The sequence below is a fragment of the Neofelis nebulosa genome, chromosome 17 (assembly GCF_028018385.1).
Source record: "Neofelis nebulosa isolate mNeoNeb1 chromosome 17, mNeoNeb1.pri, whole genome shotgun sequence".
NCBI lineage: Eukaryota > Metazoa > Chordata > Mammalia > Carnivora > Felidae > Neofelis > Neofelis nebulosa.
Window position 1 is genome coordinate 54,680,583 of NC_080798.1, and position 25,252 is coordinate 54,705,834.

The 25,252-nt window shown below is 47.6% G+C and overlaps 1 protein-coding gene across 2 annotated transcripts in view; it reads right to left on the reverse strand.

Moving 5' to 3' along the window:
- Nucleotides 1–25,252, reverse strand: part of CDYL2 (chromodomain Y like 2) — a 170,151-nt gene that overhangs the window by 16,992 nt on the left and 127,907 nt on the right. For both annotated transcript variants that reach the window (XM_058709493.1, XM_058709494.1), the window contains exons 3-4: nucleotides 11,206–11,423; nucleotides 3,609–3,781 (exon numbers count right to left, since the gene is read on the reverse strand). In XM_058709493.1, coding sequence (XP_058565476.1) covers nucleotides 3,609–3,781; nucleotides 11,206–11,423 — 391 coding nt within the window. The remainder of the gene's footprint in view (nucleotides 1–3,608; nucleotides 3,782–11,205; nucleotides 11,424–25,252) is intronic.

The window sequence follows — 25,252 nt, forward strand, 5'->3', positions numbered from 1 at the left end:
CCACGCGGTGGGCTCCTGTCCTAGATACGAAAATGCAAATGCACAGACCACTCTCCCCATCCTCTTCCTCTCACTCAGAGGAGATCTCTATCACAAGGGCCCAGTGGACACAGAAGCCAGACAGCAAACAGGATATTGCGTTACAGACACTGCTGCTCAGATATCTGATCCTGACTCTGGCAGTGGGACTGTGTGTAGGGGGGGGTTGGGGGTGGGGGGGGGGGGCAGGGGGGGATGACATGCCGTCTTCTTTGGCTTCAAGTCCATCAGTCATGCTGACCCCGGCCCCTGCCACTTCCTCCACTGAGCCTGAGCCCTGTGGCCTCTGCCTGTCTGGGTGCTGGGCTGCTGTGATGTGGCAGAAACAGCAGGAACTTTGGGGTCAGGTCTCTACTCTGCCCCTAACTAGTCATGAGATGTTGGGCAAGTCACTCACTCTCTGGAACCCCATTTTACTCCTTGTCAAATGGCAAAGCCAACGGTTTGTCCCCAGAGGGACAAACGTGTCCTGCCTGGCACGCAGGAGCCCTCGGTCACTGCTGCTATTATTACAGTCAGTGCACCTGCCGGGGAGGGAGGGCGGGCGCTGCTCTCGCTCCACTCTCAGCGGTCGGAGATCCGCCCTCCAGGCCCAGAGGAGGCTCTGAAGCCATAGTCTGAATGCGGGGATGTCCACATTCCACCCAGAGCAACTGGCATTTCCTGCGTGACCCGGTTACCTAGTCCCTTTAACCAGAGCCGAGGGGTGCAGCCCTCCCACTGCCAATGTTCAGAGCCAAGTCAGCCGGTACGGGACCTACGCGCACCAGACACACATGGTGACGGTCATCCCGGGGCCCCCACAGGGGTGCTCTCGAAGCCCACTCCACAGTCAGACCAGGCTTAGCTAGAACTCATGGCTGGACGTTCACAGAACTAGTGATGGAGATCATTCTTTACACCTGTTGGAAGTACCAACTGCGTGCCAGGCCAGTGCAAGTTTTTCACACAGGTTATCTGCTTACTCTTAATCCCAGCAACCTGCCAGCAGGCCATCGCATCACCTGCGAGGAGTTCAGGTGAGGGCACCCTCTCTTTCAGGATGGGGCGGACAGCCTCGTTTGGGTCCTGGACAGAGGCCTGCACCGAATGAATCATCCGAGCCCTTCTCACATCTGCTAGTTCATTCAACAAACATCTGCAGAGTGAACACGGCGTCCTGGGTCACGTGTGCGCGTGTTTTCTCTAGGACACGATGAGGATGGGGCGGGAGCAGCGCTGGGGGGCGCTGAGGACCCGCGGCATGCCGGATCCTGGAGGTCGGCCCAGCCAACAGCACGCATGCCCCAGAAAACTGCAAGGGACTGTCCGTGGGTTGTAAGGTTCTGGGGCCAAAATCTGTTCCAGCCATGCTAGATTTTGAAAAAAGTTCTTTCTCAAGAGACTTCTCAGATTGCAAATACGTTAATATGCCTGGAAAATCTGCAGGCACAGGGACAGGACTCGCGGCATGGCCTAAACTTAACCACAGTGCCCCTCACTCATGATGCTTCTCGGGAAATCCAGAACATTTTCTGGAAAACGCTTCCCTGCTCCATCGTGTCCCAGACTCTCGAGTGTGGCTGCCGGGGGGAGCACTCCAAAGTTGCTGGAGCTGGAGCCTTCCCTCAGGAATCCGGTGACAAAGAGCAGCACACAGTCGCTTTCCGACCCCATGGGCATTCTCCTCTACAGGGCCGTCCTCTCTGCACCCCATCCACGCCCTTGAAGCTCCTCACCCACCCTTGTTCCTTCCAGCACCTTCTCCCTCACCCTCTTCTAACAACCTTTTCTGTTACACAAAAAGAAGGATCTTGTTGTTTCTAGAACTTCCAGTGCTCTCAGTCAGTGGTGCAGAAACCCCTAGGTTAGGGTGGGGTGGGGGTTCTCCACCCCGGCTGCACAGGAGCACCACTGAGGGAAATTGAAAACCAAAGTTGCGCTGGCCGCACCCCACTTTCACTGATGTGGAATCTTCTGGGGTTGCTGGCGAGCCACTGGGTCGTAGAAAAGCTCCCTGCCATTCTCTGTGCTGTTGGGGCTGAGAAGCACTGGTCTAGGGGACATCCTCCCCTCCCTCGCCCGGGGTCTCTGCCGGCTCAGAAATTAGGAACGTCCACTCCCTTCCAGCACTGGGAGGGACTCCCTCTGTCACCTCCCTTCCACTCTGCCAAGGAGAAACTCCCCTTCCTGACGAGACAGAAAATGTCTTAAATCTTACTGACTGCATTTCTTGAGAGGTGAGCAAATGCATTCTCCCAGTTCTCCTCGAATTTGGGACTTCTGGGAATCCAGCTAATGCACCCACTGAGATTCGTGAACCACATGATAGCTACCACCAAGGCTTTCCTCAGGCCACAGAGATGGGAGCCCCGTCTCTGATGGTCCCGTAAATGAAGGAGGCTTACTGGGGCCCCTACTGTTCCCCTCACCATGTGACGAGGAAGCTGCTAAAAGGCACAGCTGAGTCCAAGCAGAGAAAAAACCGCTGTGGACATGGCCAGGACTGTCTGCACCCACGATGCCTGGGAGCATCATGCAACCAGGATGCCCTTTCTAATAACGTGTTCGGCCTTTCTGTGGCGTCTCTTTGGGCAAGAAATCGGCAACATGAAGCACACGGGTGTTTTGGAGCAGACTTCACCGGATGCTTCACCCTGAAGAAAGGACTCAGAACTTCGCCAGTGACAGTGTCTGCACATCAGCTCATGGAGACTGTAGCCCCTGGCTATGGGCTCAGGAAAATTAGCCTCTGTAGGACGCTGCCAGGCGCAGTGAGATTAGAGGCCCCAGAAAATCCCTCACATGTGGCCTCGGCCTCCATGGCCCCACAGAGACGGGTGCCCCTTTCCAAGAGAGCAGGAGGCATTACTGCACCGTGACTCTGGTTTGAGCACGGCACAAGATGCAGCAAGCGTGAGCCCTTCCCGGGGTGGAGGATGAGTGACGGCCCTTGCTCGAAAGAACACTCACTTGCTTTTGATCAGCCTATGAATAATGGGGAAATGACGACCTTTCAGTGCTCCCAAAAGAGATACTGATTGTTGGGATCCGATGTCAACCCCACGATCCCAACTTTTATCCCAAAAGCAACAAGAGAGGGAGAGGAACTCCCCACCCCACTGGGTCTGAAGATGCCCAGCTGCCCAGGGTAGCCCTCCATCCTCTCCCCAGGGCAGAGCCACATCAGCTCCAGGACACAGGGACACCCAGAAAATCCAAGATTTCACCATCAGGCAAAGGGCAGGAGTAGTATAGATTCACACATGGGCATTACCGGATGCTGTGCTTAATTAATATAAGGAAATAAAATCTCTTTTTGAGGGAAACAATAAGGTGGGATCTAATCTAGACAGCACCCCTAATTTGGGCAGAAAATACAGGATACCCAATTAAAATCTCAAGTTTGGATAAACAACAAAAAAAATTTTTAGTATAAGTATATCCCAAATATTGCATAGGATGTACTTACGATAAAAAAATTCTTTGTTGTTTGAAATTCAAATTTTACTGAGCAGCCTGTATTTTTATGTGCTACATTTAGCAAAAGGAGGCAGGTCCCAAAGTGTCCAAACATGAGCAGAGCTCACCTGATGGCTTCTGCAATCCGGGTACTCTCCTTTCTCCTGTCACTGGACAACCGGCCAATTAGGTAGGAGTAATCTAGGCCGCTGCAGAATACGCTGCCCACTGCACTGAGAAGCAGCAGTTTGCTGTCGTCCGTGGCCGCGTTGCACAGCGCTCGCCGGACCTCCTTCATAATCTGCGGGCAGAGATGGATTTGTGGGGATGTTAAGTGTCTACCTATGAGCCAGGGGCCTTCAGACCTCAATCCTGCCAGAGGCCTCACCCCTGAGGGCAGAGCCAAGTACATGTTCTCTTCCTGTGCAGGAATACAAGCCACATCCAGACTAAGCAAAGAAACACCAAAACCAGAGCTCCCCTGAAGCATCCCCGAAGCTGGCACAGAGTGCTAAGAAGGTGGCAGTGAGGTCACTGGCCACGGGCTGGGAAGCCTGGCTTGGAGCCGGGTAATCCCTGGTAAGTCTCTGCAAATCTTCTTCCAGCATTTACACGTTTGGCTCTTTCCAAAGGTGTGGGGAAAAAAATTCCTATGAGCAGCCAGGTGAGGTATGTTAGCCTTCTCTACAAGGCCAGGTTTAATTATACTCTTGCTTGTCCTTAATTCAACTAAGACTTCTGCATGGCTCGTAGGTGGCACGTGGGAAGAGGGCTGTGGCATCAGAACTCATAAAATTTTCAAGGTGCCAAGGAAAACAACCGTCAAACACAAATTCTGTATCCAGCTAAACTATCATTCAAAAGCAAGGGTAAAAATGAGGCATTTTTCAGCAAAAGAATGTTTACCACTCTTAGACCCTCACTGGGAGAATTTAAAAAGGATGCACTTCAGAAAGAAGAAAACTATATTCAGAAAAAAAAGACTGACATGCAAGGAATAATAACAGCCAGCAAAGAAACATGGTGAATGTGTTGATAAATCAATATAAGAATGACTATAAAATCATCATACTGATATTGACCAACTGAGGGTGAGGGTTTGCACAAGGGTAGAACTGGAGTCCAGGTGATAATATTGTGTCTGATGAGAGAGGAATGACAACCACATGCCAAGGTTCTATGTCTGGGAGTGGTGGAGAGGCAATGATCACATTTAGGCTTCACTATGTGTTTGTAACTTAAGGATAACTTCTTAAAAGTACATGGATTACAATGAATGAGGAGGGGGGTAAAATAAAGAAAGCTCAATCACTCAATCCAACAGAAGTTAGGGAAGGAGGGAAAAATCAGTGCAGAAAAGGCATGGTAAGAGAAAACAAGGCATGCACTTGCCTGGGTGGAGCTGAGAGTCCAACTGGGGAGACAATAAGTGAACAGGCTTTTAAAGGATCATTATTAATTTTTCATTAGGCATCATCATAGGGTACAATGGGAAAATATTGTGAGAGCCAGTTTTTTTTTTAATTAGACTTTTTAAAGAACCCACTTATTAAGCCCCTGGAGGTGCCAGGGACTATATCGAGTAATTTCCACATATTTTACTCCAAACGATAATCCCATAGAGGAGGGAATGGGATGCTGATCTTGCAGGGAGAGTGAGGAAAACTCAGAGAAGTGACATAAGTCACCCGAGGTCAGAAGCAAGAGGCAGAACCATGGTGAAAATCTCACCCCCAGACCCCTTCTCTTTCTACTACTCCATACTGTAGGATGATTTCAGTAAATGGGTGAATTTTCACGGACAAAAGTAGGGCTGGATGTCAATCTAAATAGAGAATCTCCCAGCTGGTGCTCTGTGAGGGTGGGAGAGTCATTTTCCATTCTAACTGGGTATAAGCCACAGATTTCCTTTGAACATCAAAAAAAGCGAATGGGCCACTATCTTGTGGGTCCTTTAAACCATCTGCCTCCAGAAATAGACATGCTCTGAACAATCCATGAACTCTATTTCTCTGAGAGGCAAATAAAAGAAAACCCTGCTGTAAAGATGTGAACTGGCATGCTACACATGACTCAGAGAGTGGCCTCTCTCACCGAGGCCACATTTACTAGTCAATTAGTAAAGACAAAATCAAGCAAAACGGCCACCTCCTTTACGAATTAAGCGCCAAGTCGATCTGTGCTTCACTCATGTGAGAAAAGTACAAACTATATGTTGTAATTTCAAGAATGCTATGTCTGGTTAGTATAGCTTTCCTTTTTCTTTCTCATGTTGATAATCCAATTTGGAGAGATGGCTGGAGGTTCTACCTCCTTGAAGGACCCCAAATTGTACAACGCAACCGGTTTGCTTAAAGTGAAACATTCTAAAATGATTACTTCCTTTGCCTTCCCAAACAGGATACTCTGCACACACATAACTGCCTCTCGATGGTCCCTTGCTAGCCTGTAACAGACCAGTCCCGTCAGAGGCTCCCAGGGAATGCATCTGTAACAAACGGTCCAAGACTGCTACGCATTTTGAAGCCCCAAATACGTTCTTGAGATGGACTGCCCTCATTAGCTGCCACCTGCTCCAGATGTATCTGCTGGCGAAAGCACAATCCCCACTGCTACCCCTACCTTCGGATCTGCCATGCCTTGGGAGCAGATAACCAAATTCATCACAAGGGAGTCAAGGGCACTGGGGTGGCTCAGTCGGTTAAGCATCTGACTCTTGATTTCAGCTCAGACCATGACCTTGCGGTCTGTGGGTTTGAGCCCCATGCTGGGCTCTGCACTGACAGCATGGAGCCTGCTTGGGATTTTCTCTTTCCCTCTGTCTCTGCCCCTCCCATGTGCTTTCTCTGTCTCAAAATAAATGCATAAACTTAAAAAAAAAGTGGGTCAAAAGGGGGGAGCAGACCAGAGTCCCCCTCTCTACTTCATCTCTACTTGCTAAAATCAGTCACCCAGGGCCCATCTCAGCTGTGACCACCTTCATGAATGCTTTCCCACATATCCCTGACTAAATGCAAACTTTTCCTTCTCCTGACACCCCAAGTGTCTTAAATCCCCCCTAAGACACTTGTGACAAGCCCCCTTGTAGGATGTGAGCATCTTGGCCTCACCCTACCTCCTGCTTGATTTAAATCCCCGATAGGTGGCCCCGAAGATGGCCTTCAAGGATCCCCTCCATGGTAGTCACATGCTTGTGGCATCCCCTCCCCTTGAGGGGAGACTAGACCCAGTGACTCACGTCCAACCATGAAATATAGCAAGAGTGATGGGATGTCCCTTTCAAGAGGAGACTGGGATATGAAAGGGCACAGCTTGTCTTGGCTATCCTGTTTTTCTCTCTCTCCTCTTGGAGCTCTTAATCTGGGGAAGCAAGGTGTCATGTCACGAGTTGCCATAGGGAGAGGCAAATCCATAGCCCATAGGAAGTAACCACATAACAGGGAACTGATGTCTCTGGACAGTGACGACCTCAGACCTGCCATCAGCGCTTGGGTGAGCTTACAAGTGGATCCGCCTCCACTGAGCCTTCAGCTGAGACTGCAGCCCCAGACAACATACCTTGACTGCAGGCTTTGACAGACCCTGAGCCAGAGGCATCCAGCTAAGCCACACCAGGATTCCTGACACACAGAAACTGTGAGATAATATTCGTTGTTTTAAGATGCTAAGTTTAGGGCAAATTGTTATGCAGTGACAGATAACTAATATAATTCCTTAAAAGCTAAAACAGTCTTCTACTCATCTGTATAACCCTTGTAACACCTAGTCCAGAATCCTGCATATAAACAAAACCTAGTTAGTGTTTACTGAATCGAATGAGTAGCACAGTATTTACCTCCTCAAGAAGTTTGCAGTGTAATGGGGGAACCGGACATTTAACAACCTTCCACACAAATACACGTTCACTAACAACCGTAACGAGTTCCAGAGGGGAGGGGTGCATAGTGAGAGAAGGATATAGCCTGGGCAGGGAGCTGGGTGGGGAGGGGTGGGGGTGGGGGGTCACTCCTGCAGATGTGGTGGCTGAGCTGAGACCTGAACGAAGTGTAAGGCCACTAGGCAAGGAGGAAGGGAAGGAGGCACAGGTATGCGCAAAGGCCCTGGTGCAGGTGTGAACATGAAGCAAGCCAGGCTGATTGGAGTGCAGGAGGAGGGAAGGAGGCTGTGTGGCGCAAGGCGAGGAGGGTCGCAGAGTTGGGCAGATCGGAACACAGGGGCCTCACCAGGCCGCATGAATCGTTCTGATTCTTAATCAGTGCAACTGGAAATCACAGATGCATCTGAAATGCAGGAGCACACGTGTACACGTGCATGTGCACGTGCGTGTGTAGAAGGCGTGCCTTGATCAGATTTGCATTCACGGCAGATCACTCTGCCTGCCGTGCGGAGAACCGATTGCAGGGGAGGAAATATGAAAGAGCACACTTGTTAGTAGATGACTGCAACCGTCCAGAACATATTGGTCAGGATGGAAACAGGGAGAAAAAAGCATGTTAGCGGGCCGTTCAAGGATCAAAGCTAACAGGCCTTGGGGGCAGTATGGATGTGGTGGGTGTGATCCAGGGGTGTGAGCTGTGATTCCCGCGTGTCCACTGTGCCCCAGGGATGGCAGTGGTGCGGCTCTCTGAGTCTGGGAGAACTGCAGAAAACCGGGAGCTGAGCGAAGGCTTGGGGTCATCTCCCAAAGGGGGAGTAGCTGAGCTTTTAATCACCAACACTTTGGGCAATCTATTTTGCTGGCTCTTTCCTGAAGGGGCATTTTCATTATCTTCCGGGTTCTTTGCAATATTACAGACAGGAGAAATATTACAACATACCCTCTAGCCTCAGAATCTAGTTAACACACCCAGTAATGTACGAATTTCTGCCCATGAGGCCAATCCGACCAACGTCCCACGTACAACCAGAAAAAGAAATTCAATCATGACATGCAGGGTGGCCTCACCCCAGCTGCTCCATGAATAAGTAAGGCTGGTCTGCTGGAGACCATTAAATCACCTCTGTTTCATTTTAACAATGATGGGAACATTTATTGAACGCTTCCTGTGTGCCAGGCATTCTGTGAGCCTCTTTGCGGACATGATCTCTAATCCCACAAGCAAGATATAGTATAACTTCTACAAATGAGGAAGCTCCAGAGAGGCAAGGTAACTTCCCAAGGTGAGATGGTGGAGGCAGGATGCAAGCCTCGTCTACTAGCCTCCGAAATCTATATTGCTCTAACATCGCCTATTCGTTTCACTGGGATCTTTCTTTCAGGGCTACTTTACCCAGTTGGCCAGCTTATCTGTAGAGTCAATCCACTTTGGTTGTTGAGACAGCTGAAAATACCAGATCAATATTTTTTTCCACTTTCCTCCTGTTCTGTTACTGACAGACACCAATTAGGAATGGAACCCCTAATTAACCAAGCCCGCGTCCCAGGAGCGGAGAACCTGTGCACCTGACATCAGCTGGATGCCACACGTCGTCCGTGGTGAGTAGGCAATGGTTAACACACAAAGCTGCTCCAAACAGACAGAATGAACTGGGAGGCTTCACATTTATTCGACTTGCGGAAGGAAAACGCTGTGCCTTTTAAAAGCTTGCTTTTAAAATGTAGTGAAGTAGAAAAAAATCCTAGAAGAATTGGTCTCATGTGAATATTTCATGATGAGCTTAAAATAACAAGGTTTCCATGTGTATAAATACGGGAAGGGCAGCCTTCAGGGTAAACGACAGAGGTCTATACAGCAGAGAACCCTCAGGTGGTTCCTGAACGTGCAAGAGAGAGACCCCAAAACACACCCCTGCGATTAAGCCTCTGTGTCTTTGCTGCTCCTACAGAAATCAGAGGGTGCAGGATATCGCAGGACAGGGAGAGGGGGGTGTGGACTTCGCCGTCTTCCGCAGGCCAGGCACTGGTCTGAGTGTAAGAAACAATACGGTGGCCACAAGTAGCAAGGGTCCTGCTCCCTGAAGGTTCTATTCCATTAAGCTGCATGATCCTAAGCCTGTCAAGGTCTCTAAACCTGCATCATCTTGTCTGTAAGGGGTGGCTCGTAACAACCCTACATCGGAAGGCTCCTGGATGAGGAAATGAGATAAAGAGTAAACACAAAGCATGAAGAGCCACGGGTAGCTGGTACTGTCACTGTTTTTGTTGTTTACCACTCTGCCACCCTGTCCCAGGTCGGTCTAGTTGGAGAGGGCTGCTTGGATTCATCTTTTCCCACATTTGCACCATCAAGAATCTCTTGAAAAATATCCATCTTATTTCTTCATTGTTCCCCCCAAGTACCCACAGACAACATCTTAAATGGTGTTGTCTATGTAAGAGCATTAAGTATGCACTGTTTCCCCGTTCTGTTCACCTAAAATATAAGCCTCATTAGCATTAAGAAGGTAAGGTGGAAAAAAAGCAGGTAAAACGGACTTGATCAAAATTTTAAACATTGCACATCCCAGGACACCATCAAGGAAGAAACAAGACAACTCAGAGGATGAGAGCATCTTTTCAAACCCTACATCTGATAAAGGAGGCTTAAAACTCAATAATTAAAAACAGTTTTAAGAATAGGCAAAGGATGTGAAGAGACATTTCTCCAAAGAAGACAAGTAGCCAATAAGCACATGAAAAGATGCCCACCATCGTTAGTCATCAGGAAAATGCAAATCAAAACCACGGTGACACTACCCGACACCCACTCGAACGGCTATAATAAAAAGGACAGATGATAACAAGTGTTGACGAGGAAGCAGAGAAATGAGAGCCCTCGCACACGGCCGGTGGGAATGTAAAATGGCACAGCCTCTGTGAGAAACAGTCTGGCAGTTCCTCAGAAAGTTACATCCAGAGTCACCACACGACCCAGTGGTTCCGCGACGAGGAGTATCTCCAAGAGCACTGAAAACATGTTCACACACAAAAAAGACCCATGCACGAGTGTTCGTGGCAACAGGAGTCACAACGTAGTAGCCAAAAGGGGAACCGACACAAATGTCCATCACGGAATGACTAAGGGACAAAATGGGGCACATCCATACCATGGCAAAGTCATGACGCACTGACACGCGCTACAGCACAGATGAGACTTCACGCTCAGTGGAAGAAGCCAGTCACAGAAGACCACACGCCATACGATTCCATCTATGTAAAATGTCCGGAATTGGCAAATCCGTAGCAACAGAAAGGAGATTTGCGGTCACCAGGGACATGGCGAGGGAGAATGGGGAGGGGATGCTGGCGGACAGAGGGTTTCCTTTGGGGGTGTCGGGAATGCTCTGGAACCAGATCGTGGTGATGGTTGCATGACCTTGTGAACAGACTAAAAAAAACATGTGCATTTTAAAAGGGTGAAATTTATGGCACGTGGATTATATCTCAATTGAAAAAAAGAAAAAAAAAACAGCAAGAGAGCCGAGTGAATATAATTCCGTCCAAAGCAAAAAAAATTTGACATGCCGCAAAGCCCAAGATACGGTATTTGGATTCTGGGGCTGCCCTCTGACTGTGTGACCCTGACTCATTTTCTGAATCTTTCTGTTTGCTGAGATCTTCGTCTATAAAATGGGATAGGATCACTACCTGGACACAAAGATCAAATGGGTAATGTAGGTGAAGTGACGAGCGCATTGTGCCCCACAGTCAAGTTTGTGTGTGGGACACAAGAGGAAGCCAGAGCCCCGTTCTGAACAAGAAGCCCTCTCCAGCCTGACCCTCCCCTCTGGTCCCCTGTCTCTCACCTCAGGGGTCAGCGCGTTGTTGTCCGAGGTCTGGCTGGACAGCAGGATGTGTGTGAACCCCTCTTCCTTCCGCACGACAATGTCCCGAAATCTACAGTTGCTTTCGTTCTGGCGGACGCTGTACCTGAGCCTCTTGTCAAAGACATAGTCCTTCTCTGCTTCCAGCTTCCTCTTCACGGGGCTGTGCAAGTTTAATCCCCCGTTGGTCAGAGCAGAGCCTTCCAAAATCAGACAAAAAAAGTGACAAACCAACCTAGGAGCAATCACACCAGAGCGTGATCACAGAACGTTCAGATTCTCACAGAAAGGGTTGGATGTGGCTGGGACCCCCTCCCCCCCCCCCCCCCCCCCCCGTTCACCCTCCTCTGTTCTTGGGTGGAGAATGGCCCAGGGCTTAACTGCCACAGCTCCAAGTTTGAACTAAGAGAGAGAGCTCTGTGGAGGGCCTGATATGATCTTTGATAGCCTGTGAGCCTCAGCTTCTGTTCCGAGGCCTTCGGCAACAAGGAACCCCCTACTTTGAAATCTGATGGTTGAAAAACAAAACAAACAAACCAAAAAAAAACAAAAAACAAAAAACCTCTGCAGTTTTATTCGTAATTACCAAACACTGGAAGCAACCAATCTGTCTTTTTTTTTTTTTTTAATTTTTTTTTTCAACATTTTTTATTTATTTTTGGGACAGAGAGAGACAGAGCATGAACGGGGGAGGGGCAGAGAGAGAGGGAGACACAGAATCGGAAACAGGCTCCAGGCTCCGAGCCATCAGCCCAGAGCCTGACGCGGGGCTTGAACTCGCGGACCGCGAGATCGTGACCTGGCTGAAGTCGGACGCTTAACCGACTGCGCCACCCAGGCGCCCCCAATCTGTCTTTTAACTAGGTGAATGGATAAACAACACGGCACGTTTGTATAAGGGAATATTACTCAGCAATGAAAAGAAAATTAGTTACCAAGCCATGAAAATACACAAATGAATCTTAAACACAGAATGCCAAGTGCAAAAGGCCAGTGAGAAGGGTTGTACATTGCATGATTCTAATTACATGACATTCTAGGAAACGCAAAAGGAGAGAATCAGGCAAGAGATGTGTGGTTACCAGGATCCGGTGGAATCCGAGCAGGTGGAACAATGAAACAGAGGGGATTTCTGAGGGTGGGGAAGCTATTCTCCAGGATACCCTGATGGTGAATGCGGGACGTTAAGCATCTGTCAAAACGCAAAGAACTGTGCAGCACAGACAGTTAGGCTTAGAGTATGCATTTAAAATAAATACATTTACGAGACTGGCGGGATCCAAGGAGGGAATACAGAAATGTGATCAAAGAATCTGACTGTATGACAAATGCATGAAAGAAACAACCTTGGGGCACCTGGGTGGCTCAGTCGGTTGGGCATGCCGACTTTGGCTCAGGTCATGATCTCGCGGTCCGTGGGTTCAAGCCCTGCATCGGGCTCTGTGCTGACAGCTCAGAGCCTGGAGCCTGCTTCAGATTCTGAGCCTCCCTCTCTCTCTCTGCTCCTCCCCCACTCATGCTCTGTCTCTGTTTCTCTCTGCCTCTCTCTGTGTCTCTCTCTCTCAAAAATAAACATTAAAAAAAAAGAAAGAAAAGAAACAATCTCACTGAAGGGGGCAGGAGTGCCTCAGCACCTCAGAAACTCTAGGAATGACTGGAGTCTGTAAAAACTAAAGGCAAAACAGCCTGCTAGAGAAATGCTGTACTGTAGTTGGCAAAGCCGATTCCTAAGGAGGTGGGGGAGTGTTCAGAATTCTGATACCGTTATCCAGGCATGCTGGAACTGGACAATTCAGTAAATGGATGGCAGACGGTAGGATCCACACTTCCGACCGTCTGGAGTATAAGGTTACAGATAGGTGAGGGGCGGGGTCTAGAACGATCCATGGGATAGTGGATTCAGAGTGGAAGGCATCACGCTTAGCTCAATACTGGTATAGACAGTTACATTGACAGTTACAGGTATGTGTGCGTACAAAGGGTAGTAGGCACACGTGTATGTCCTTGCTCCGTCAGCGGAGAGGGCCCAGAACCAGTGACATCCCAACAGCAGTGGGCACACCTAGGGCCCAGACGGTGGTCTCTGATGCAATTCTCAACAAAAGGAACCAGGACTCCCTGGAGAAATGGCTGACTCCAGGCCTGGGGCAGGAAACACATGAGGTAAGCTTGTAGTGGCTGAAAAGGAGTGAAGTAGCAAAAAATAAAATAAAAAATAAAAAAATAACCTCCCCAACGATGAGGCATGTGGGGAGCCGATCCAAAGAGCTCCCAGCGGCCAACGATGCACCAACTCGAGCCACACAACAAAGGAGTATTTGCATTCTAACTGGAAGCATAAAATCAATATCCAGGAGTCCATAATGTCGTTAGTAGACCATTAAATTAATAAATAAATGGGAGAGAAGAGGCGAGTCTCCCAGGCACAAGAATTCCCAACAGTTTACGGAGACCCTCTGCCCACAGGGAGGTGGAGCCTGAGTGCCCACTCTATAGGTGCGGGTTGTGCCCCGTGACTTCCTTCCACACGGCACAGTGTGGAAAGTTTGGGGTCGGGAGCAGTAGCTGGACAGTGGAGACACCTGACTGGGGCAGATGGAGAAGTCAAAGTGTCCCCCACCACCAGGTGACAAAGACCAACATCAACCGCGATGAGTTAACGGTGACGGCGTGTGCCCTCACGACGGGTGCGGTCTTCCTCCCCCAAACCCACAACTCCAGTCTAGGCAGGAGTAAAAGATCGCACAAATCCAAATTGGGGGGCACTGTACACAATACTTAATCAGTATGCTTCAAAACTGGCAAGGTCATCAAAAACCAGGAATGTCGGAGAAACTGTCACAGCCCAGAGGAACCTAAGGAAACACGACAATCCCAAGAAGGGTTTCTGAAACAGATGTTAAGCAAAAACTACGGAAAGCCGAGTAAAGCATGGACTTCGGTTGATAACAATGCATTGTTACTGGTTCATCACTGTAGCAAATGCGTCACTAATGTAAGACGTTGGGAGGAAGCAGAGTGTGGTGTATAGACGAACTCTCTGTATTATCGTCCCAATATCTCTGTAAATCTAAAGCGGTTTTAAAAGTGAAGCTTCCTTTATTTTAAAATTTAGTAACAAAAAAATTTTTTAAACCCCACAAAACAGTTCTCAGGCAATTCTGACAGGCAGGCAGGTTTGAGAACCCGGGCCAGTGGCTCTTACACTTGAACATACATCAGGAGCACCTGAAGAACTGTTAAAAATCCACCTGTTGGGGGGCGCCTGGGTGGCTCAGTCGGTTGGGCATCTGACTTCAGCTCAGGTCACGATCTCGCGGTCTGTGAGTTTGAGCCCCGCGTCGGGCTCTGGGCTGATGGCTCAGAGCCTGGAGCCTGCTTCTGATTCTGTGTCTCACTCTCTCTCTGCCCCTCCCCCGTTCATGCTCTCTCTGTCCCAAAAATAAATAAACGTTAAAAAAAAAAAAAAAAATTAAAAAAAAAAAAATCCACCTGCTGGGCCCATCCCAAACTGCCACCACTGCTTCAACATCCAGGCCTTGAAAACCAGGGTCCAGACAACCCAGGGGGTCGTCCATCACCAGGCGCCTCCCTGATGTCGAGTGAGCCCCATGCTTGAACGCTGGCGAGGGTCTGAAAATTGTGTGGAGTGTCACCATTTCTGCCCGGGGTGGTGGGTGACTGACCCACGTAGGATGGAGCTGCCGTGGTGTAGGAGGAGGGGCGCAAGGAGACACACAGAGGGACTTACTACGTGTGGACCATTGTTGGAACCTTTTTTGGCAGGGATGCTGGAACGCGACCGGAAGCTGGCCCCCACCCTCAGAAAACGACTGCATGGACAGAGCGAACATGCCTTTTGCGGACCCTCCAAGAGCGGGTTATGAGTATTACAAGAGAGAACATATCTGGGGCGCCTGGGTGGCTCAGTCGGTTAAGCATTCAACTCTTGGTTTTGGCCCAGGTCATGATCTGACAGTTTCCTGAGTTCGAGCCTGCTTGGGATTCTCTCTCTTTCCCTCTCTCTCTGCCCCTTCCCCCACTCACGCGGTCTCTGTCTCTGTCAAAATGAATAAATAAACTTTAAAAAACTGTTCTAGTAAAATAAATATTTTTTTTTTAAAAAGAGAGAATATATTTAAAGGACCCGGGATATAATAAGCAATTAATAGATGGTGGCTCTTACTTGCTTTATAGTCATTATCACCCTACTCAGCACAAAAGCATTCCGGCAATATTTTCTGCATGAACCCTGTCTCTCCAACAGTACTCCAAGGGTCTTCAGGGCACGATGTTCACACACAGCATAGCCCAGCCTACTACCTGTGCACCAAGAAGTCTGCAGGAATTGTTCCTTGGCCCCTGGAGTCTTGGGGCACCCTAGGGATGGACTCACATCCTTACTTAGGTGGGTCTCGGGATCTCAAGAACCAAGGCCAAGGCAGGGAGCAGAAATGGTTCCCTGGACCCCTCCTTCCGCCTGCTGGGTCCCTATCGAGGTGAGCGATCAGCCACAAAGGGGCATAGAAGCAGCAGGGCCCGTGTTGTCCCACAGCTTCCTTGAAGCCTCCTCCTTTTGTACTTTTCTGTTACTCAAGGCAACCGGGCTTCGTCAAGCCCCGCGATGCAGGTGAAATGACTCCACGAACTCCAGAAAGTAAACGTGAGCATTTAATTAAAAGGCGGGTGTAGAGGGAGCTGTTTCTTCAGGGTTAACCTCAAAATCTTCAGCGCCCTGCCAGAGCTTCCTAATTGGAGCTGGCCCTGGTTTCTGTAGAGCCCAGGCAGATCGTGTGCCACGGGCACAGGGCCCATGCCACGGCCCTGCTGGCAGATGTTAGTGCATCGCAGAAGCGGCTCTCGGAGGACACTGGTTCCCGCCGGTGACGTCAGAAGCTCCGGGGGCCCCTGCATGTCAGCGCCTTCCAGAGCTGGGAGAGGTTTGACCCGAGTCCTCCTGTCCCCCAACCAGGTCAAGGCGCTAATTTACAATTCTATCAGAGAGGAGGAGATGGGGTTTACCTTTTGTGAGCAGCTCCGTGTGAGGTCTACGAATTTCTCAGCAGTCCTAGGTAAAGTGCCATTCTGTGTCCGTTTTGCAGGTAAGAAGAAGTGAGTAACTTTGCAGGAAGCCACAAAGGTTTTACATGGTAGAGCCAGGATTGGAGCCCAGCTCTCCCTCATTGTATTTATTCACCCTGACCTCACAGACTTTGCTTCGTGTGCAGGAGATGCAGAGGAAACAAGCAAACCATTACCCAAATAAAATAGTGACAGATGGGAAAATACAGGAGACAAAATGGAAACTAATAGGGGCAGGGGCCTCTGAATTCAACGCCCATGGCCTTTCTGCATGGCCGTCTGCACAGGAAAAACCAACCCCCAAAAGACCATCTGACCAAATAAACTATAAAACGTTCTGAGGAAAACAGACCTGTTTATCCTCTATCAGGACCCTGGGCTCAGACCTCTGATGGTGACTCGGAAGGTGCACCATCTCTGGGCCAAAACAAGGAGAAGAGCCCCCCGCCCCCCCACCCCAGGGCCTGAATTCACATGGAACCTGAGTGGCTAACATGGCCCTGCATTTTCGGAGATGCAGAGGACAGTTGCGCCCCAGAGCCCCTCGGACTCTGCCCTCAAAGTGTCTCCCCTTCAGGGGCGTCACACTTCCCAAGACTGGCAGGTGGACCAGGAAGACACCGTGGGAAACACAACATGCCAGAAGCATGGACACTCCAGCCCTGTGTTTGGTACCTGCGAGAAGCTAAGAAGCCACGTGAGCTCCTGAGCACGAGTCTCCTTGATGATAACATGAGGTTCACAGTACCTGCTTTTCGAGGTTGGGTTTTTTTTTTTTAGTTTATTTATTTATTTTTTTTTGGGGGGGGTGCACATGTGTGAGCCGAGGAGGGGTAGAGAGAGAGGGAGAGAGACAATCTCGAGCAGCCTCTGTGCTGTGAGCGCAGACTCAGGGCTTCAGCCCACGAACGGTGAGATCGTGACGTGAGCCTAGATCAAAAGTCGAGCGCTTAACCGACCGAGCCACCCAGGCGCCCCGGGTTGTTCTGGGTTCAGCTGAAGAACTAATATGAGGTTAGCAAGTGCCCGGCTCACCCTAGGCACGTCACAGATGTTAGCGGAAGGACCCCAAGTCATTGCAAAAAAGAGGCATGAACTGGTGAGTCCTCCCGGCCATGTCCTCCCAGCCCCTAAGGCTAAGGCACAAACCCAGGAGGTAGCATTCCAGGCACAGAGCAGACTGTGAACCCATAAATCAGGGTGAAACCCAGTAAAGGGCCAGTGTATACACCCCACACTCCCTCTCATGAGCTGCGAGGCTGGGTGGCTCACTCACCCACTCCGGGCCCCCTTTCCCTCCTGTAGCCTCGGAAAAAACATGCCTGCCTCACGGGACTGTCACCCATGAAAGGAAGTGATGTCAGCTGCATTTCTGGGACATAGGACAGTTTCCTTCCTTCTTTTCCCTTCAAACCTTCCCACATTCCTTCCTTCAGACTAAGCACAAAGGAGTATTTGACGTGAAGAAGTTTCCATAAAATCACGCCCTGACACAGCCCCTCTGCTCCAAGCACGCGGAAGTGGCAGATAAATACTGGGCTCACAAACAAGATAATCATCTCTGTGCGTGACAGGCAGAATGTCAACACAAAGCACTACGTGGGGCCGGGAGCGCCAGGCAGGAAACACACTCGAGGACGGCACACACCAGGGTCCCACGCGAGATGGGAGAGGGGACCCAGGCCCACGGCCGGATGCCAGGGGGTGGCATGAGGTCCCCTCCAAGAAGGTAAAACAGCAGTAACTCGACCACGTCCATGACCACGGCTCCGTCGGCAGCTCTGGGACAGGTGGAGGCAAACACCAACTGTTACGGGGGTGCAGGGGGAGAGAAAGCAAAGAAAAACAAAACAAAAACCCCCCTCTTGGAACGAGCCCATACACCAGAATCCCCAAACCTGAAGACATGCTTAGAAACCTTGCCAACAATACCAACGCTTGTGACATAAATTGCTCCGAAGAAGATGAAATGAGTATCAAGGAATGATGTGACAAGGACTTTAAAACAGGAATGCCTCAAATATTCAAAGTGACAGGTGCAAGGAAAAAAAAACAAAAACAAAAACAAAAACACATTCATTGACAATAAACAAGAAATTCTCAGACAAAAGCAGACAGAAAAAACAAAAAGGTAAAGAACAAATGAAAAAGTAAACAGCTAACGGGAGAAAAGTATTTCCATATCACAGATAGAAAGCTAAGATTCCCACGCTGTAAGAAGTTTTATTTACGTATTTTTTAAATTAAAAAAAAATTTTAAGTTTATTTTTGAAAGACAGACAGAGAGAAGGGGAGGGAGAGAGAGAGAGACAGAGAGAAACCCAAGCAGGCTCTACACTCTTAGCACAGAGCCTGACATGGGGCTCGAAGTCATAAACCATGAGATCATGACCTGAACTGAAATCCAGAGTGGGACACTTAATCGACTAAGCCACCCAAGTGCCCCTATTTATTTTTTAAAGTTTTATTTATTTATTTTTGAGAGCAAGAGAGAGAGCATGCAGAGGGGCAGAGAGAGAGAGAGAGGGAAACAGAGAATCCCAAGCAGCCTCCACACACTGCCAGCACGGAGCCTGATGCAGGGCATGAACTCAAGAACGGTGAGATCATGACCTGAGCTGAAATCAACAGCAGGTTGCTTAACCAACGGAGTCACCCATGTGCCCCGCCTCCATAAGAAGTTTCACAGGCTGGAGACGGAAGCCCTCAAATTCCTCCTTTACTAAAGACAGAAGATACGGGCAGGGATTCACAAATATTACATGAAAATGGCCCTTAAACATAAGACCTCAACTTCCTTTAATAATGCAAATTAAAACCCGTAATAATGGAGTAAAAATTAAAACTATATGGAGATGCCATTTCTCAGCCACCTGCTTGGCAAAAGTTCAAAATCCTAACACCACATTCTGCCAGAGAGGATGTGAGGAGTTGGGCACTCTCTTAATTGTGGGTAGAAGGCAAAATGGCACAACAGTGATAGGAGGGAATTTGGCAACACGTGACAAAACTATTTATGTGCTTACTCTCAACCCACCAATCCAATTCTAGAAATGTGACATGAACATACACCTCTAACAACACAAAAATATATGTTTAAGGCGACTCCTTATAGCACTATTTGCAATTTCAAAATGTTGGAAACTATCTAAATAATATCCAAGCAGAGATTGGAGAAGTAAACTAGGGTACATCCACACAATGGAATACTATGCAGCTGTAAACAAAAAAAAACGAACGAGCTCTTTCTCCATTAACTAATAGGACCTAGTTTCCAAAATATATCTTCACATGGAGAAAGACAAGGTACAAAAGTACTTTACCTTTAGTGTAAGAAAAAAGGGGAGGGGTGCCAGGGTGGCTCACTCATTTGAGTGTCTGACTCTTGACTTCGGCTTAGACCATGATCTCACGGTTCATGAGTTCAAACCCCCCGTCAGGCTCTGCAATGACAGTGTGGAGCCAGCTTGGGATTCTCTCTCTCCCACTCTCTCTCTGCCCCTCCTGTGCTCATGCTCTCTCAAAATAAACAAATAAACTTTAAAAAGGAGAAGAAAGGGGAAATGGATAAATCTGATTTTTTTTTCAAAAAGAAATACAGGAGGAATAAACCAGGAGACAATGAAACTGGTTACCCAAGCACAAGTGGTTGGCAGAGAGAAGAGAAGAAGGGGTGAAGGAGGGCTGACCCTTCTCTGAGTGTGTCTTAAGTCCCAGAAATATATTAAAGCACGTCAAGAAAATAAAATCAATAAGGATGAAGAAAAAGAAACTGAACATAAATCAAAAGAAAGGAATTTAATCATATTTCAAATGAATAACATAGGTACACAGGGGGAGAATAGAGAGCCAATATGAATGACTTTTGAATGCAATATTATGACTTATATACCCTCAAACAAACCTTGAACTCTCCTTAGTGTGTTGGTTTGCATAGTGGTAAGGGTGGATCAGTTCCAAAACTATTTTATAGGCAGTCTAGGGTTGAGCAAACAAGTAAATGCATGATGTTGTGGACAGACAGCGTTCTCTCGACGAAAGAAGGGTCAAAAGAATATGAAATGGGGGAAGGCGAGGAAGAATTCAGTGGGATTAGAATGCAAGAAACTTGGGGAATAATAGGAAAACTTGGAATGTGGATCATAGATTAAAGTATTGTATCGATGTTAAATTTCTGAAATTCACAACTGTACTGTGTTGACTTAAGAGAATATCCTTTTTCTTAGAAAATACCCATACTGGGGCACCTGGGTGGCTCAGTTGTTTGGGCGTCCAACTTCAGCTCAGGTCATAATCTCACAGCTTGTGAGTTTAGACCCCATGTAGGGCTCTGTGCTGACAGCTCAGAGCCTGGAGCCTGCTTCAGATTCTGTGTGTGTGTGTCTCTCTCTCTGCCCCTCCCCTACTCATGCTCTGTCTCTCTCTGTCTCTCAAAAATAAATAAACGTAAAAAAAATTTTTTTAAAGAAAAAAGATTACTATGGGGGGCATGATGTATGTAATCCATACTCAAATAGTTCAGAAAAAGAACAATAATCTATATAAAATTTGTATAATCATTTATCATAACTTATGGGTATATATGTATGTGAGTCTATATCTAAACATATACATATATGTACATAAACATATGTACCAAGAGAGGGCAAGCATGGTAAAATATTAAAAAACCTGATGAACTGAGGGGCGCCTGGGTGGCTCAGTCGGTTGAGTGACTGACTTCAGCTCAGGTCACGATCTCACGGTTTGTGAGTTCGAGCCCCACGTCGGGCTCTGTGCTAACAAGCTCAGAGCCTGGAGCCTAGTTTCAGATTCTGTCTCCCTCTCTCTCTGACACTCCCCCACTCATGCTCTGTCTCTCTCTGTCTCAGAAATAAATAAACATGAAAACATTTTTTTAAAAACAATAAAAGCCTGATGAATTGAAAAGAGCTTCTTTACAATGCTTTCTGTAAACTTTAAATTACTTCATTACTTTATTACTTTATTACTTTATTTATTTATTTATTTATTTATTTATTTATTTATTTTAGAGAGAGAGAGAGAGAGACAAAGCATACAAGTTGTAGGGAGGGGTAAAGGGAGGGGGAGAGAGAATCTTAAGCAGGCTCCATACCCAGCACAGAGCCCAATGAGGGGCTCGATCCCACGACTCTGGGATCACGACCTGAGCCAAAATCAAGAGTCTGATGCTCAAATGATTGAGCCACCCAGCCGCCCCTGTAAGCTTCAAATTACTTTAAAACAAAAAGTTAAATACACATTTAAAAACAAGTATCCTGCAAGTAAGAATCAAACTAAAATTCCATACATGAGGTAACTGTAAGAAAAGAATATTTGAGGAGCACCTGAGTGGCTCAGTCGGTTAAGCATCCGACTCTTGATTTCAGCTCAGGTCATGATCTCACGATTGTGAGATCAAGTTCCATGCTGGGCTCTGCACTGAGTGTGGAGCCTGCAGCCTGCGTTAGATTCTATCTCTCCCTCTCTCTCTGCCACCCCCCACCACTCATGCATATACTCTCTCTCGCTCTCAAAATAAATGAACATTTAAGAAAAAAAGAAAAAGAGTATTTGAAGAGACAATAGCTGAGTGTTTTCTAGAACTTTAAAAAGAATTCAAGTTCTTAGTTTGAAAGACCACTCTGGTTATTAAGCAAGATAAAGAGACAAATGATAATGAAACTGCAGAATGTCATGGGTGAAGATCTTAAAATGCAGCCTAGAGGAAAAAAACCCACATTATCAAAAAGGGTTGACAGACTGATAGCGACAGCAATAACACTAGCCTGGAAAGAAAAAGGAACTTCTACCAACGGAATGCTAAGAATACAATGTCAACCAAGAACTTTATACCCAGCTAAACATTTAAAGGCCTGAGTAAATGGGCATTTTCAGATATCCCACTGCTAACAGCATTTATATATCAGAGTCTGGAGGAACTATAAAGAGAAACTTCACCATATAAAACAGTTAATTCAAAGGGAGACATAGGACACAAGAAACAAAGTTAGCCTTAAAAAATTTCAATAAATGTGATGACTGGCTATAAAAATAATAAACATAATCTTTGGTGTTTAACAACACGGGGTACACAAAACAAAAACAAGATGTCCAATGAGAATTTAAAGCCAAGTAGTGTCCTCCTTGCTATACTCAATAGGAGGACATCATATTTGTTTGAAAAAAACTTCATAGTTGAGCAAAACAAAAGAAAAAAACCAAATATATATTAGTAATCACATTAATCTGAGAGAAGATTAGATTAATATATTAAAAGATAGGGATAATCAGATGAAATAAAAGATGAAAGAATCCGGGTGTGTGAAGGATTCCCTAGGGAGGGACCCTTCAAGCCAGAAAAGGTCATCTTAGCTCAGCTACAGGGAGAAGGAAACCTGGCCAATCAACCGAGAAATGGAAGAACGACTCTGAAAAGTACCAAGAAATGGCATGCGGTTGTCAATGTGCAGGAGGAAAGAAAGATGTGTCAGGAAATGCCCTACAGTTTGCAAGATACAGAAAGAAAAACAGAAAAACACGGAACCTGCCCTGGGACGGGGGAAGGCAGAGGCAAAGGGCTGGAGGGAGCCACAGAGGACTGGACGGACGAGGGATGGACCGCAGGAGACTTGTACCATATAGGATCAGTTTTCAGGAAACATAGCCAGGCCAGGCAGGACTCAGGGTCTTTGCCCAATTTCCACACTGAGACCATGTCAAACCTCAGGCACAAGAGAGCACCAGGCTTCCTCTGGACAGGGAAGAAGGAAGGGGCAGTTTAGACAGATCACAGAGGATGCTACCACCAACTGACGGATGTACTGTCCACGCTGCTTCCACACTTAACGTGGTCTTTCACAGAAACTCAGGCAGCTCTTTGGTTATCATGGACAGTGGGGTTAGGAGAGATCTACACCTGCCCAGAACAAACCAAAATGGAGACTTCAGGGTCAGGAAGCTTCATCCTCAATCCTTTCTCTCAATGGCTCACCATATGCAATACCTATATTTTGTCAGGGGCTTACTATGTGATTCACATAGCTTCCCTCATCCAATTCTAACAACAGTCCTGTAAAGCATTATTTTACCCCTATTTTACAGAATAGAAAACCAAAAGCCAAGGTCACTGTGCCATCAGGAAGTTCCAGGATAGGGTTTAACCTCCAGCATCTTGATTTCAAACTTGACACTTAGTTCAAGCACCAAGACTCAAACCTAACACTAGTCTTGGGCCCTCCCGCTGGTGTTGGCTCTGCTTTCCTTCCAAAGAGCTCAGTCTTTGCTCAACAATGCAGGAAGGAACATTTGGACACGACACCTGGTGTCGTGTGTCATGTGATGCTGATCCCAAGCCAAGCTCATTTTGCTGGATTATCATCATCTGTACACTTGCCTGATGCCCCCACTGAACTCTTTGGGGATGAGTCTGAGAGCTGCTCACCTCTGTGGCTAGAAGACGGAGCCCAGTGCCTGGTACACAGCAACGGCTCTGCAGAGCATTCGTTGGCGAAACGAGTGAGTGACAAACAAATGGAGCAACCCCATCATGCTACGTGCCAACCTCATAATTAACACTTCTGACGTTGGGACGCATTCAGTATTCATTGCTCAATGTGTTGGTCACGCTCCCACACCTGTGTATTAGTCCCGTGCAGAAAAACATTTGTTTTCTGAAATCAGGTTGATCTCACACCTAGATGACTCATATCCCACCTAGGCCTTCTGCCTCACCACAGCCGAGCGACATCTCACTTCTGAGACTCCCAGAAAAAGAGAGCAGTGTGAGTGCTATGAATGTTCCTTCCCTTGCACAGAAAGTAGTAACACCATTCGCGGTTGGAGCCATCAGCACACAGAAGGAAGAGGTGGAGAGACCAGAGGCCTTCTCTGTACTGGAAGGCCCAACTGCTGAAGGTCTCGCCCCTCTCAATGCGGCTCTGCTCTTACCTGCTCCGGAATTCTTCCAGGGAAGCTCCCCCTCTTCTTGTGGCTGTTTGTACATCCTTCTTTTTTTTTCTTTCTTTTTTTTTTTTTACAGCCTTTCTTTACTCTACCTTCCACCGTCCATTTGGCACGTAATTAGTGAGTGCCTATGACGTGCCTGGCACCTGGGACACACTGATGGGCAAAACCAGACAGGGATCCCACATTCTATGTTGTCTAACAGAACATCCTGCAACGATGGAAATGTTCTATATCTGCACTGCCCAACACAGTAGTCAATAGTCGCATGTGGCTACTGAAACTTTAAAGTTTTTGTTTAATTTCAATTCACTGAAATCTAAACACATGTGACCCATAGCCACCATACTGGACAGTGCAGGTAACCACGCTGCAGCATAATTATCTTGCTCACCTTGGGAATCCTAACATACCTTTTCTCACATGTCTGACTCCCTCCTTACCCTCAGCCAGATTCATAAGGACAAGGGCCGTGTTGGTCATTCTTTTTTTTTTTTCAATTAAAAAAATTTTATGTTTATGTTTTGTGTTTATTTTTTATGTTTATTTTTTATGTAAGTATACACACACACACACACACACATATGGAGAGAGAGAGAGAGAGAGAGAGAGAGAGAGAGAGAGAGAGAGAAAGGAGCAGAGAGAGAGAGAGGGAGACATAGAATCCAAAGCAAGCTCCAGGCTCTAAGCTGTCAGCACAGAGCCCGACGTGGGGCTTGAACTCATGAAGTGTGAGACAATCATTCTTAAATCTCCAGAACCAGTGTGCCCAACACACAGAAGTGCCTCAGTCATTGCTAAACCAGTGAACAAGTGGATAAATGAGTAAGTGCTACACATACAATGGAAGTCCTATAGAAGTTTCTGTCCCCTGATGGAAGGAGAGACTGGGCACCAAAGGCTGGAGAGCAGGGTAGGGGTGGTGCTGCTGGCCTCACAGGAAGATGCAAGCCTGGGCATGGCCCTTCCTGCCCATCCTTCC